At 46.4% G+C, this 16,117-nt stretch overlaps 1 protein-coding gene across 1 annotated transcript in view; it reads right to left on the bottom strand.

The window, feature by feature from the left end:
• The window catches only part of ripor2 (RHO family interacting cell polarization regulator 2), a 49,210-nt gene extending 33,628 nt beyond the window's left edge, over positions 1–15,582 (bottom strand). Inside the window, exons 1-6 of the mRNA XM_039738985.1 lie at positions 15,507–15,582; positions 10,578–10,698; positions 8,378–8,533; positions 4,639–4,717; positions 2,571–2,594; positions 451–504 (exon numbers count right to left, since the gene is read on the bottom strand). Coding sequence (XP_039594919.1) covers positions 451–504; positions 2,571–2,594; positions 4,639–4,717; positions 8,378–8,533; positions 10,578–10,698; positions 15,507–15,582 — 510 coding nt within the window. The remainder of the gene's footprint in view (positions 1–450; positions 505–2,570; positions 2,595–4,638; positions 4,718–8,377; positions 8,534–10,577; positions 10,699–15,506) is intronic.
• Between the last annotated feature and the right edge of the window lie 535 nt (positions 15,583–16,117).

Raw genomic sequence — 16,117 nt, 5'->3', positions numbered from 1 at the left:
CTACGGCCATGAGCTCCTGGTAATGAAGGTCAACTACAAGTGACAGAAATGAGGTTCTCCTCTCACGGTGGCTGGGCTGACACTCCATGTTAGGGATGAGAAGCTCAGAGTAGAGTTGGTGCTCCTCCAGATCGAGGTGAGTCAGCTGAGGTGGTGTGATACCCCCCTTGGGTGGCTCCCACTGAAACTGCACCAGGCACTTCCTACCATGTGGAGACCCTGTGAAAGGACCAGGACACATGGTAGGGATTATATCTCTCAGCTGCCTTGGAAGAGCTGGAATCTTCATCTGAGGGGACATGGACGCCTGGCCTGACCCTCACTGGATAAAGCGGATGAGGTGAGGTGAGACGGAAGTTTGCGACATAAATCAGGCAGAAGCCCCTCTGCATTAAATCCAAAATTTTGTTCTTTTTAATCAAAAACTTTGATGTACAAAACGACTCCTACCTTACTAATGTGGAACTCGAGTCTCCTGATGCAGCGTTCAAGCGTTTTAATTTGCTGTAAAACAGAAGGGAAAAGTTAACGCGTCAGCATCCGTCCATTTACTGAATCCTGCAAGGCAGGTTGCCCACCCCGGATGGGGTGCCAGTCTGCTGTGTGCCGCTCTCTTGCGCCCTCATTCTGTTATCACAACACCCACACAGGGCCTTGGAAGAGTATTCAGCCGCCATGCTATGTTACCATTGTCACACACACACACGATTAGGGGACAGCCCAAGGAACAATGGAGCACAAAAACTCAACAGGTGGGGATATAAGACGGCGTACCAACGCTTCTCTCCTTTTTTCATCAGAAACACCGAAGAACAGACGAATCTCGATACGTGAAGTCTCTGCTAAAAAATGAGCACGAATAGGGAAGACCCTTCCTCATTCCAGCTGTCCCCGCGTGACGACTTCAACCCGGTCGCCCTCTGATGACATCATCTCTGTCCCATCCCGTCCACGTCATCTCATTTCTGGTCCATCCGCCATAAAAACCAGCCGCCTTTCCAGTATGATTGCCCAGTGCGTATGCTAATTCTTACACTCTGTACAAGAAGAACTGAACATTCTGGTTCTCCTACAGTAGACGGGGACGGGTCCCCAACCCTTAATCTGTCTCTTTGGTCTCTTTATCACACCATTTTGTCGTCTCCAAACTTTTATTAAAGGAAAGAATTTTTCAAGCTGATCCACCAAACTGTGTCCATGATGTTAAATCCAAATAATCAAACTGGAAAACCTTTCCGTAATTTGATTAAAAACAATAGGATAAAACCAAATGATGAGGTTTCAAAAGTCTTCCTCCCCTTTGTTAATCCCCATATTGTTGGTGGTCTCCATCAGTCTGTCTGGTATGGTAGAGCAAACCAAAGATGAAGACCAAAGAGCATTCAAAACAAGTTGGCGATTGAGCTACAGATCTGGAGAAAGAGACAAGACCACCTAAAAGGCATGGAGCAGACCGCCATACAGAAGTGTCAAAAATGTGAAACTTTAGGCACACTTGCAGGTCAGACCAGTGAACAAGAACACCACTTGTCACCAGCGGTTGCCCAACTGTGAGGTGGACATCCATGGCTCAACAATAAGGGGCCTTTATGGAGGATCCTGCAAAGATGTGTCAGAAAGTCTCATGGTCTGATGGGACTAAAATAGATCTTCATGCATCCATTTTCTAAATCCTGAGCAGGGTGGTGAGGGTGCTGGAGCCTATCCCAGCCAGCAGGAGGAACACCTGGACAGGCCCTTGGACCACCATTAGGCAGACACACTTATCACACACACAAGGCCCAACTAGGCATTGCCAATCCACCTAACCGGCATGGCTCCAACGCTAAAGGGGGTCTATGTGGCTTAAATCTAACATGGCACATCAGCCAGGTGACAGCATCACCACTGTGGCAGCACCATGTTGTGGCACTGGCGGTGAGAAGATGAATGCTCCACAAACACACAGACAGACTAGGGAGGACAACCTGCTGCTCTCGGCCCGAAAGCTTCAACCGAGGAGAAAGGAGACCCTAACGATGGAACGGCCTAACATGAAGAAACTGAAAATCCTGGAGTGGCCCCTGCAGTCCTGACCTTAACCTAATCGGTGGCGAGACCCCAAAACTGCTGCCCAACTACAGATGTACAGGCAAGGAATGAGAAAATCTCACGCCGTCATATTGTGCAAAATAATTGGAGAGTTATCAGAAATACGACTTGCTGAAAGAGGGTGGTCCAGGTGGGTCGTAAACAGGGGGGTGGAACTTCACAAACTGTCGACACTTCTGTTTTTAGGGCAACCTGGGAGGATTTACAAATAAAAACTCCCAGTCTGACGGATCCCACTGCCAGGGCTGGAAGACCTGAAGAGAAAATTGGGGGGCACTGCATGTGAGGTGGAGACGGACACGTGGAGAACATGCCGACTCCACAGAGACGGTGACTGAGGTGGTTTTCGAGCTGTGAGGCAGCAATGCCATCCAGCGGTGCCACTTAGGCTGCCAACGCTGATATTAATGAATATAAAGACAAAGTCAAAATTAACATTTAAAAGGGAAGTGGGGGGGGGTTACTGTATTAATGCTTACCTTATGGAGATCGTAAAGGACACCCTGCAAAAGGAAACGAAGAAAGAGTTCAGCAGGAGGCGCTCATTGTGACGTACCATGTCAGTCACTCAACATGCATGTGAAAACTGCCACATGTCACTTGTGCCACCCATTGTGATGTTAAGAGGGAAGGCACTACCTGTTATTTATTATGTCATTAATTTATAGTATAGTTCTTTACTGCTTATGTTTATGTCGCACCGCAGTCCTGTACGCTGCAATATGGTGCATGGATGAGCACTTGAACTGACTTGACTCAGAGGGTTCACTCACATCACATTTCTACAACGTGCTGAACTCATCCACTTCACTCTTTCATTAAAGCGCCACAGTGGGTGGAGCCCATCCTGAAAGTACTCAGCGTAAGAAAAGCACCAACCCAGAAGGGGGCGCCAGATTACAGGGCACCATTCCACGCAGCTCCACCACGCTCACCCGTCACACATCAAGGTAAGAGGTTCAGGATTGGGATGTTGGGAAGGAAACCAGAGAACACGGAGAAAACCAATATGGCCGTGGATTTAAGGCTTGGCATCAGGGCCAAGACTTGCTTGGACTTACCATCTGAGCACTCGTTCATCTTCTAACTTGTTCGACCAGCACACTAAGTGAAGAGTTGGGACAACACCAGAAGATTTGGCCTATCACTCACACTCTCACACACTCTCCGAAATCTGACACATTGCAGAGAGGTGCTTCGGGATAGCATCCACCCAATGGAGTCCTTAGGAGGATGGCTTGCCTACCCACAGTAGTTGGAGTACATACAACTTTGGCAGGCTTGCCTTGTTATCAGCTGGCACCAGAGCTGCTCCATCCATTAGGCTACATTGGCCACTGCCATCTGAGGAGCGCCATTTTTGTAATCTGCAGCACACATCCATTGGCTCGTAGTGATAATGTCTGCGGTTTGCCCACAAAGGGGCGTGGTTTGTATTTCTGAAAGCGCATGCACTCAAGGGCTGTGGTGGGTTGGCACCCTGCCCAGGATTGGTCCCTGCCTTGTGCCCTGTGTTGGCTGGGATTGGCTCCAGCAGACCCCCGTGACCCTGTGTTCGGATTCAGCGGGTTGGATAATGGATGGATGGATGGATGCACTCAAGGGACTCAGGGACCCCCCCCCAATTGTCAAACTGGGATGATACTGAGCCCTCACTGTTTATGACAGTAAAAGTGCACATTCTCTGTACAACAAGGGGCATGCAGTCCTTAAAGTCCACAGTAAATGCACAAAAGGGTGATCATTTGTGCTACAGAAGGGGCACACGCACCCCAGACCCCTCCAGGTCATCAATAATACCAACTACCCCCTATGGAGGTGTTACATCCGTCAGCCCTGCCTAGGGTTTCAAATGGGATCCGTCCAGCAGTGGCTGGTACTGAACATGGAGTGGCAGCTCATAATGTTGGCAACCTACTGCTGATGGCACCCCCAGCTGGTGCAAGGGTCAGCACAGTTAAATAGGCCACCCTTCAGGAGGTCAGCTGACCCAGTTTCTACTTCATCCCCTTACAAAAGTGCACAGAGATGTCTTCTCTACTCCTGCGTTAGAGTGGCCAGTGATGTGGCCACCGGTGAACGCTCTGCCGTTCGGCAACGCAGCAGCATTGATGGGTACTGTGCTGTCATGTGGCACAGCCGGGGTGTTTGACGGTGGCATTTCTATGCATTAGCCTGAGAATTATATGTGGGCAGACGAGTCTCTTTGTGTGGAGTCGCAGTCTCTTGGCTGCCTTCCTTCCTGATCTGGCATTCTGGGTCTCAGATGTCAAATTCTCGGGTTTCTCTGTAGAGTTTGAGTTGGACCACAGATCTTCAACTTATCCCACTGCTGACACCAATGTTGTTATACCACAGACTGAATTTATGAATATCTTACGATGTTTTTGGTCATTTTTGTATTATTTTGTCATTTCAGTTACGGTTGTAAATATGTTCCGTGTGTTCACCTCAAGAAAAGCCCAGGAAAAATGTGAGTAAAACTTCATTCACAGCAGTTCTAATATTAATTTTTGAGCTTTTACATATCCACACGTTCTTACTCACCAATCTGGAATTCCTCTTCATGTCTTTCAGCTGCAGACTCAGCTTGTCTCGTTCCACCTGATTGTTTTCTAAGTATTCGCTGTAAATTAAAAGGCAAACATTTTAACTTTAAATCAGGTGACATTGACTTGATGGGTGAATTCACAAAGGGAGTGTGCAGTTGTTAAAACTACCAATGACAGCAGGCGGCACTATGAGAACAGCCAATGGCTACAAGGTGACGCCTCTATAAGAAAACCGATTTGACACCGGAGGGTAGACACACAGAAATAAATCGGGCAATTCTTGACAACGCGATGAGCGATGAGCGACGGTCATTCTAATTAGACATTTTGATTTAAATTTTGCACTTTTTTTTTTTTTTTTGTTCTCATCATTTTTCGAGATCTAGCCCTCCTTTTGGGGATTTGGTGAGCCCTAGAATTTGCACTTAACACTAGTCTTTGGATCCAAAGCTTACTTCTGTTTTTCTTTATTTATGATATCCGCCATTTTGTCATCCTGTTTTTGGGGAAGCTTCCTGCACGGAAGGTTGAAAGAATTTCCCCTGTCCGGGTTTACGGATTCAAACCCCGTTTTACTGAATGTCCTTTCTTTAAGAAGTTAATGCTTTGTTGCTAAAGTACTTTCTGGTTTTTGACTTGTGCCCATATTTTTAATTCTGACTCTTGTTTTGGTTTTGCTGTTTAGAAGAATTTTTTTTAGAACAAAGTCGCACAACAAATATTGATAATGCAATACACTGCATGCTAAGGCTCATTTATAATTCTGCATTTTGCGTTTAGCTCAGACAGGCTAAGCTGTCGAAAGAAGTCCATACTTCTGCATCATGCCACACTGCTGGCACATGCCTGAATGATAGTTGGCGCTCTTTGACTCCGTCTTTCTGTGCTTCATATTTGGTGCCAACCGGGAGAGAAAAATCATAAAATGCCGGTAGTTTTTGTCCTCCACGATCTTTTTCTTCCTTATCTGAACATATTTGATCCTCACATTATTTCAGTTATTTTTATACATTTGTTGACTTCCATGTCTGTGGTGAATACGTATTTTAAGAAGAGGGAGGAACATCGGGTGACGTACAAGAGTGGAGGAAGGTGCACACAGGTAGATGACATCCTACGCAGAAGAGTCGATCTGGAGGAGAATGAAGACTGCAAAGTGGTGGCAGGGGAAAGTGTAGTTAAGCAGCATAGGATGGTGGTCTGTAGGATGACGTTGGAGATCAAGAAGAGGAAGAGGAGAGTGAGGGCAGAGCCAAGGATCAAATGGTGGAAGTTGGAAAAGGAAGACTGCAAGGTTGAGTTTAGGGAGGAGGCGAGACTGGCACTGGGTGGCAGCAAAGAGTTACCAGACAGCTGGGAAACTACAGCAGATGTAGTAAGGGTGACAGCAAGAAGGGAGCTTGGTGTGACATCTGGACAGAGGAAGGAGGAAAAGGAAACCTGGTGGTGGAATCAGGAAATACAGGAGAGTATACAGAGGAAGAGGATGGCAAAGAAGAAGTGGGCTAGTCAGAGAGATGCAGAAAGTAGACAAGAGTACAAGGAGATAAGGCGCGAGGTGAAGAGAGAGGTGGCGAAGGGTAAAGAAAAGGCGTGTGATGAGTTGTATGAGAGGCTGGACACTAAGGAGGGAGAAAAGGACCGGTGGGCTAAACAGAGGGGGGCAGAGGTGGGAAAGATGAGCAGCAGGTTAGGGTGATAAAGGATAAAGATAGAAACGTACTCACAAACGAGGAGAGTGTGTTGAGCAGGTGGAAAGAGGACTTTGAGAGGCTGATGAATGAAGAGAACGAGAGAGAGAAGAGGTTGGATGATGTGGAGATAGTGAATCAGGAAGTGCAACAGATTAGCAAGGAGGAAGTGAGGACAGCTATGAAGAGGATGAAGAATGGAAAGGCCATTGGTCCAGATGACATACCTGTGGAAGCATGGAGGTGTTTAGGAGAGATGGCAGTGGAGTTTATAACCAGATTGTTTAATGGAATCTTGGAAAGTGAGAGGATAATTGAGGAGTGGAGAAGAAGTGTACTGGTGGGCTGATATTTAAGAATAAGGGGGATGTGCAGGACTGCAGTAACTACAGGGGGATAAAATTGATGAGCCATAGCATGAAGTTATGGAAAAGAGTAGTGGAAGCTCAGTTACGAAGGGAGGTGATGATTAGTGAGCAGCAGGATGGTTTCATGCTAAGATGTAATGTAAAGAAGGCCAGAAGGAGTTGCATTGCGTCTTTGTGGACCTGGAGAAAGCAAATGACAGGGTGACGAGAGAGGAGCTGTGATATTGTAAGTCGGGAATGGCAGAGAAGTAAGAGTTGTACAGGATATGCACGAGGGAAGTGTGACCGCAGTGAGGTCTGCAGTAGGAGTGACGGAGGTGGGATTACATCAAGGGTCGGCTCTGAGCCCTTTCTTATTTGTAACGGTGATGGACAGGTTGACAGACGAGATTAGACAGGCGTCTCCATGGACTGTGATGTTTGCTGATGACATTGTGATCTGTAGTAAGAATAGGGAGCAGGTTGAGGAGACCCTGGAGAGGTGGAGATCTGCTCTAGAGAGGAGAGGAATGAAGGTAAGCAGGACCACCAAGACAGAATACATGTGTGTGAATGAGAGGGAGGTCAGAGGGATGGCGAGGATGCAGGGAGGTGGGTGAGTTTAAATACTTGGGACCAACAGTACAGACTTATGGGGAGAGTGGAAGAGAAGTGAAGAAGAGAGTGCAGGCTGGGTGGAATGGGTGGAGAAGAGTGTCAGGAGTGATTTGTGACAGACGGGTATCAGCAAGAGTGAAAAGGAAGGTCCACAGGATGGTAGTGAGACCAGCTATGTTATATGGGTTGGAGACGGTGGCACTGACCAGAAAGCAGGAGACAGAAGAGGAGGTGGCAGAGTTAAAGATGTTAAGATTTGCATTGGGTGTGATGAGGATGGACAGAATTAGAAATGAGGACATCAGAGGGTCGGCTCAAGTTGGATGGTTGGGAGACAAAGTCAGAGAGGCGAGATGGTGTTGGTTTGGACATGTGCAGAGGAGAGATGAGGGGTGTTATTGGGAGAAGGATGCTAAGGATAGAGCTGCCAGGCAAGAGGAGGAGAGGAAGGCCTAAGAGAAGGTTTATGGATGTGGTGAGAGAGGACATGCAGGTGACTGGTGTGACAGAACAAGATGATGAGGACAGGAAGACATGGAACAAAATGACCCGCTGTGGCGACCCCTAATGGGAGCAGCTGAAAGAAGAAGCAGCTGACTTCCAAACCAATGTTAGCCGATATTTTGCGCCACAAATTGGCAGTCATCTGATTGCCTTTGTAGTGTTGTGATGAAGTATCAGATAAACGTGTATATTTTCTAACCTCTTCAACAAGTCCTTCTTTGATCTACTCCACGTTTACTTTACGAATGGAAAAATGTAGTTACAAAACTGGCCATTCAGAGTCGTAGAGGTCTGTGTTGACGTGACGCGTAGTCACGTGCTGGCTTGACACAGAAGTATATCAGCCTTAATGACGTCACATGTTGGGTCACATAAAAACACACTTGTGGCACCTGGAAGTAGCGTCTTGATGACCACTTCAAAAAATCAAATCACACACTAAATAACAAAATAGCGATGTAATAAATAAGGTGCAGAAGGGAAAATAAAATAAATCTTAAAGAGAGAAGATAATCACAGAACCTCAGTGCTGTCTGTCCATTAGGCAATAACCAGTAAATGAAGGATGTCTTACTTAAGTCCGTCTTTTAAAGCTTCATAGATCTCCTGCACTCTTTTAGGCTGATATTCTTGCAAGGTGTTGCTGCTTCGGTGACCCGGGACCAGAAGTTTCTTGGGTTTTGATTCTGTCTTCCTGTGAGTAGTAGAGATCCCAAGAAAAGAATGGCACCTAATGGAGCGGAGAAGTACGATAAACAATCGTTAAGGACAATTGGCATAATGTTTTACTAAAAGCTGACTGCTCAAAGTGAGCGATGGGTGCTAAGGCAATAGACAGTAAGTCAGTGCAGGAGAGCGAACCAGGAAATCTGAGATTTTACAGAGTGCCTCTCCACGAGTTAAATAGTCCACGGTTTCTAACATGGCATCGTTGTGCCATCTCAAGGAGGCAGCTAATTGAAACAACAGTGACCAGACGATGAAAGTCGCAAAGTTTCAAACCAAAAATCCTACTAATCTTTATTCTAAATTCTAATGTAACCTGAAAAATTCTGAAATCGGGACCAAAGTAATCTTTAAATAAAGTGCATGCTAATGAAGCAAATTTCTTTTTGTTTAATCCATAAGCTCGGGTATGTTCTGTTCTCCATGAGAAACAGAGGATTCAATGGAAAAAAGGACTGGGAGAAAGAGATGGGGTGAAAAACAAATACGTCAAACCGATCGTAATCGTAAGCGCTAACCAGAAAAATCAGGTACATCAAAACACGGAGAGGTTCCGTAACCAGTGGCCGCAGGATTTCCTCCAGTGATTTTCCTCAATTATATACCAATTAGCGCCGCTCATGAGACACTGTTTTGTTGCTATAATTTGAAATGATTTGTTTTTCCAAGATTCCGAATTCTTAATTGTACTTTTGACCCCATCAACTACGGAAGAGGAGCAAAAGCTTTAGATTCGTCAAAAATTCTGATCTCCGGTTTTCGACGGATCTCAATGTTTTAGGGAGGCTGGATAACAAAAACATTGCTATCTCGATGATGAGTGTGTGTGCCATAGTTTCTCGAGGACGGTCTAGAGCAAGAGTTCCCAAAGTGGTCGAGATTGACCCCATGGGGTCGATTTGAACTTTCTAGGGGTTGATAGTTTCAATAAAAAAATGTGGGGGTCGACGACAACAAAAATAGACCCCCTTACTACTGCTATTTGTTGGTTACTTCAAAATATCTCTGATTCCAATAGGTACCTAATTAAGAAGTAAAATAATTCAAAACAACACTTTTTTGATAAAAACACATTACATACCAAACTTGCGAACGAAAAGGTAGAATGTGTCAAAGAGTCACACGAAAGAATGCATGAAAATACACGTAGCACAACCATGTCTGTGCATTGTCTTATCGAACGTATCAAAGCAAGTGTGGACATGAAAAAAACGTTGCAAGTGACTAGGGGGCCGACGATTTTAAAAGTTTTTGGTAAAGGGGTCTGCGGCCGAAAAAAGTTTGGGAACTCCTGGCCTAGAGCTAAAATGACTGGACGGAAAAATACCAAATTCGAAACTTAAGCCTGTTATGAGATGACGATATGCTGCTTAATTTTTGCGCCAAATCGTGCAGAACTAGAGGAACACACAAATACCGTAATCCCGCAATGAATTATGAATTCTTCTCGTGAATTGCTATCATAATGACTTATTTTATGATCAGAAAGATCAGCATCAGAGTGGTAAATAATTACTGAAATGTCACAGAATAGTTTGGGTAACTTGGTTCCCAGGGCGCAAAGTCCCTTTCTTTAGCCAACAACCAAATGATCATGAGATGTGAAGTGATGATCATCTAACCTGGAGGTCACCTGCACCGATACCCCCATACCCTCCTGCATTTACCATTTTTTACTTTTGCATACGTTGACCACCTTGGGATCATTCAGGTTCATGATTGGTTCAAGAGCGCCCCCTACCTTGTGCTGCATCAGTCAGGAATTAAGCAACCTCAGAGTATTCTGATTGAAAAATTGAAATTTCCAGCAATGATTAAGTTCCCGGAGCCCCAGGAGTTTCGAATATGTTACTGGGCCGGTGACATCACCACAGGAACTTCAACACGAAGTGACATTTAAATGTCGTAAAACAAGAGAGACATCCTTAAAATGAAGGCGTCCAGACGTGTAACGTTTATCTAATCATTACAGCCAGAAATGGGACAGTTGAGATGAAGCTGTCGAGATGTGAGCCGCGAGATCGGACTCAAACCGTTGGACCCCCTACCTCGACTTTTTCTCCTGCAGGGTACTGAAGCCGGAAAACGACTGACTGCGAATGATTTTGTCAGGACCTCCTGGGGAGTGCAGAGCCACCGATGTGATGTCGAAGTCTCTGGGCGACGCTTCTGAAATGACAAAAAAGACCAAGTCATGGAACGTGGACGGCAATCGCACCACACGCAAGTCACATCCAGGACTCTGATGGGAGTTTTTAGGTGGGCCGGTAAGAGCTGATGCATCGCAGCTCCAGAGCTCAGGGTTCAAATGCTCGTCCCGTGTGGAATTTGCACAAGTTTTCTGGGGTGGAGAATCGATTTCCGACTTTTGTTTTTACGTCAGTTTTATTTTTAAATCGTTGAAAGTATTTTAGGTTTTGTTCCAATTCTTATCCTGTGGGGACCGCCATTTTGGAGAGTTTGGGGATACGAACTTAAGAATTAGCGCATGTGTTTAAAAGTTTGGGAATGTGACTAGTGACGTTATTTCACGACTATGAGTTAGGATTTCGTTTTCGGTTTGGACATTAAGCTTTCCGACCTTTCTGGTTACGATCTCTTTCTCTGTCTCTCGACTTCTGTCTTTTTCCCGATCCCTTTTCTTTTTGCCCTCATAGAGTGCCGTTTTCATTTTCAGGCTCACACCTGAAGAAGGCGTGAGGCCCTAACATCACCTCTGGGACGAGACCCACAAGGTGTGTGTGTCGGGTTAAACAGGCCCCGTGATGCTTTGGCTTCGTTTAAATTGTTTGTACATTTTTTTATGAGTTTGGTTCTCAAATTAGGGATTTTGCTCAATGCAGAATTCGATTCTATCATTTGTTCTTATTTTCAGCTTTCTTTGAGAATCAATATGCTGTCACACACGCGCCCTTAGGGGACAGCCAAAGGGTCCAACACGGGGCATACAAGACACCAGGAAAAGGGTTGGTAACGAGCATTAATTCAGAAACACGGAAGACTAAGCCAAAGTTCGTCACTGCCCTTCCTTTGCAGATGACCTCACTGCCGTCCCATCTTGATGACATCATTTCCTGACTATACCGACGCCCTCTTTTCATTTCCTGACGTTTTGCATAAAGCCGACCTGCTTGTCATATTCACTTGCCTTTCGTTATTTTATAGAAAGACCCGCATCAGTCGCTATTGACTACTCAACGACAATAAACCCCCAAATCTCTATTTTGTGTCGTCTCAAGTACTTCACAATTCTCTAAAGTGTTTTGGGGTACAGAATCCATTTCTGACTTTTGTTTTTATGTCAGATCTTGTTTTAGAATCATCAAGAGTATTTTGCATCTTGTTCCAATGCCATTGTGGAGAGTTTGCGGATACGATCTTAAGAATTAGCGCGTGTGTTTCAATGTTTGGGGATGCGACTAGTGACGTTGTTTCACAACCACGAGTTAGGATTTCGTTTTCGGGTTTAGCTTTTCAAGCTTCTCAGTTATGATCCCATTTTTCTGGCTCTCGACTTCTGTCCTTTTCCCGATCCCCTTTTTTTTTTTTCCTGTGTGCCATTTTCATGTTTAGGCTCCCCTTGGACGACCTGAAGAATGCGTGTGACCCGTAACGTCACCTCTGGGATAAGACCCTCCGCTTCCTGCCAGAGATGTGCGTGTCGGGTTTAACGCGCCCTGTTATGCTTGGGCTAGGTTTTAATTTGTTGGACATTCCATGTTGTGCTTCTTTATTTGGTTTTTCACATTTTGTATTAATCCCTGAAGGGGAATTTGTCCTTTCGCAGGACCTTTTCGTTTTTATGTGTTTTGTTCTCAAATTAGGGGTTTTGATTTGTGGAAATCACAAATCACCTCGGAGGCTCCAGGTTCTTGTCCAGCCTTTCCGAGCGACAATGTGAAACGGAGCGGGACGTTGTCTCATTATAACATGGTTTCCCTCCCTGGCTCAAGTAGTTGTTTCTTTTTGTGGTTTTCTAAATATTATTTTGGTGACCACAAGGGGGCGCCAAAGAGTCCCAAACAACAGACACAGTTCCAGGTTCAAATACAGTGATTTATATTTGATAACAGTACCTCAGTAGGCTTTTCCTCACACTTTAATTATAATTAACCGGTTGTCTCCGTCTCCCTCTACTCCTCCTCAGCCAGTTTCGTCCTCTTCCTCCCACCTCTGACTCACTGAGTGTGGTGACACAGCCCCCCGGGAGTACTTCCAGGGTCATCGCATTGCACGACCAACCGAGACGTCCATTCTGGGCAGTACCCCCTAGCAGCACCCAAGGACTCTCTACGGGGCTGTCCTTCTGGACTACACGCGCCAGTTAACCCTACATGACTGGGACCACTGCCACCTCTTGTGCTTGACGGAGTGTCTTCCTCAGTCCATCTTTTATCTTTTCACCCTGACCAGCATAAGAGGAACCACAAACCATCCCAGCCAGGTTGTAGTGCCATTTATCTAGTCCTTCCATTATCCTCCATGGCACTCACAATTGTTATTAATTATGACAGCTGCCACACACGTGTGTCGGACGACTCTCTTACAGGTATGCAGTACCCTGCCGGGACAAGAGGGGGCGCTGCTGCTAACACGTTTTTTTTTTTCTTTCCCTACATTATCGAGAAGCTGTCTGGAGAAGAGGGCGGCACGGTGGCACAGTGGGTAGCGCTGCTGCCTCACAGTTAGGAGACCAGGGTTCACTTCCCACACTGTGCATGTGTGGGTTTCCTCCGGGTACTCCGGTTTCCGCCCACAGTCCAAAGACATGCAGGTTAGGTGCATTGGCGATTCTAAATTGTCCCTAGTGTGTGCTTGATGTGTGTGTACCCTGCGAGGGGTTGGCACTCTGCCCTGTGTTGGCTGGGATTGGCTCCAGCGGACCCCCATGACCCTGTAGTTAGGATGTAGCAGGTTGGATAATGGATGGATGGATGTCTGGAGAAGGCAATTAGCTCCGCCCCTTCCAGTCCCACCAATAGGAGGTGTCACTTTGGACCTGACCAACCACAAGATGGAGCTCTGCTAAGGGCAGACCGCTGGCATTTCGAATTCCCGTTGAAGGGACACAGCACCTACACGCGATAATTACGTTCTTTTCTTTATCATTTATTTTTCTAATTCTAATTCTAGGGAAGAGTTGAAGGAATGACCCGATTGGTGTCCCAAAATTTCTTGGCTGTCATTTCTGCACAACAAAATGTCGTATACGTGAGAGGAGACGAGTCTGGTGATTTGTTCTCCACTGGAGATCTTCATTTAAATATGAAATGCCAAGTAGACGCATGTATGAAGACGACTGGCACAGTCCAAACTAAGATGCCTTTTTTTATTTTGTGTCAATGGCACAACATTCGCTGGTTTCGCAACATATTGAAAGACATTCAATTTTCTCTGAATTGTTTGACAAAGTGCCACATAACCTTCATCGCCACCCCACCAGAGCATCGGGATTCACTAAAGCTATCCTCGCGTTCCCCCAGAGAATTCCACATTTTCCATTCACGGTTTTTAAATTTACAGAAGGAGCCTGTTGAGGGTCGGAGGTCAGGGGTTTGTTTTCCGATTCTTGGCCACCTCACACAAATGGTAACCCAAACTGGGCTGGCAATCGGAGAAATGAGAGAGTAAAATGGATGAAGGGGGCCGCCTGCCTCAGCCGTTCAGGTAACACAGCTGGTATGTTGTGATCTCTTATGGTGACACTGGTGACAATGGGGGTGGGTGCACAAGTCTGTTGAGTCAGCAGCTTTTGGTGACTGGCACAGGTGACCTCATGAGCTCATTCACGCACATCCCAAACTGCCAGATGTAAAAGAACTTGGGGGGAACAGGTGGCACGTACTGAGCCCACATGGGAGGTGACGGCGTTGGGAGGTGAACCCGGATTACTGGACTTGTGACATTTGTGCTACCACAGATTTAGTTATTACATTAGGAAAGCAACCAGCCATTATGTCCTGAGGTGGCACACTGGCAGTGCTGCCCAATGTTACAGAGCTCTGGGTTCAAATCCTGGGCTCATCCATTTAAATTCCAAGCTGCACCATTTGACTGACTATGGGCTGTCCCAGTAGACCCTGAAGGAGATGCCAGTGTCCACTCACAAGGTCAAACTGGAAGGCATGGCGCCACACTGCCAGTCAATGTCTGCTCTGCCTGGTATTAGCAAGGTCACCCTGCTGTGGACTGGCATCCAGTCCAAGGTGGGTTCCTGCCTAGTGCTGACCCCTTGCCACCCCCCACCACCTCAAAATCTGAATTTGAATTAAGCAGGCTTAAAAAATAGAAGTTGTCCCATAGTTGACTGGCACCCAGGGTTGGTTCCTGCCTTTCACCCGATGCTACCAGGATTGACTCGGCCTCCAGGGTCTTATAATTGGATCAATGGAGTTTTGTTAATGGACAGAAGGAGCCCTCTGGTGGGCAGACACCCCATCTGCGGTTAGCTCCTGCCTTGCACCCAGGTCTGATGGGTTTCTATCTCCCTTAAATTAAAATAACAAACACCCAATTTATTTGTTAAATAAATAATTTGGTGGCCAGAACCTCTCCAGGCAACATCTGGAGCAATGCAGGGTGGGTGGGCCATACAAGACTGGATACGTCTACTCAAGCGGGCCACTTTAGAGACACCATGGCATGGAGTCGGGAAGCGGGCAGCACATGCTGAGCCCACAGGGACGACGCCTGGGCTGCAAGTCGACCACAAGTGCCTAGAAGATCTTTCATGGTGGCACTGGTGACAATATGACACCCTAGAGCTTTGGTTATGGATGGAGTGTGCCCTCTGATGGACTGGCATCCCATCTCTGGTGACTTCCTGTCTTGCATCTAATTTAGCCATTTCATAAAAATAATTGGGTCCATAAAATGGTCTGCGAGACCCTCCTAATCAATGCATACGCCTCACGTGCAATAAGAGTTAACTTCCACTTACGTACAAAGCCTTCATATTGTCTCCAGTTTAAACTTACTGTTGATCTGCCGCTGAGTCACTCGGCTCCGACATGGCCTGTTTGACACCCAGTAGAACTTCCCTAATAAATCCATGGCCTCCTCACGGCGTCCGTCTTCTCAGAATTGACGTCCATTCGTCCCGTCATCGCCAAAGCATCTTTAGACGAGCCCAAAGCCCAGAGCCGACGGCTTTACTGCTTTTATTTTCCTTCTCGCCATTCGGCCTCCCGCTTGCTCCGCACGCGTCTCTCGTTCTTTCTTCTCATCAATCTTTCATGTCTGAAGCTGGACGTCATTTCTTCCATCACAAAGCCTCATTTAGCTGACGGCCTCTCCGCCGAAGCTGCAGTCTGAAGGATGTAACCTGAGTGCATTTGGAGCAGGAGGTCGAAATGGGATACCCCACCAGCACTGCCACCCCCACCAGCACTGCCATTGCTCCTTCTTCTTTGGTTAAATTGAAATAATGAGCGGATTGAAGCATCCTGTACACAAACAAGCAGGGAGGTCCTGAAGCTTATTGGTCAACGTCTCACCTGGCAGGCGGCCCCACATTTGGTGGGACACAACAAACATGGAGTAATGATAAGGCTGGCCTAGCAGTTAAGGGTTTGGACCGTGAGGCACC

This window comes from Polypterus senegalus, chromosome 16, assembly GCF_016835505.1.
Source record: "Polypterus senegalus isolate Bchr_013 chromosome 16, ASM1683550v1, whole genome shotgun sequence".
NCBI lineage: Eukaryota > Metazoa > Chordata > Cladistia > Polypteriformes > Polypteridae > Polypterus > Polypterus senegalus.
Note: the sequence above shows the minus strand (reverse complement) of the source record. Positions and strands in the feature narration are given on the sequence as shown.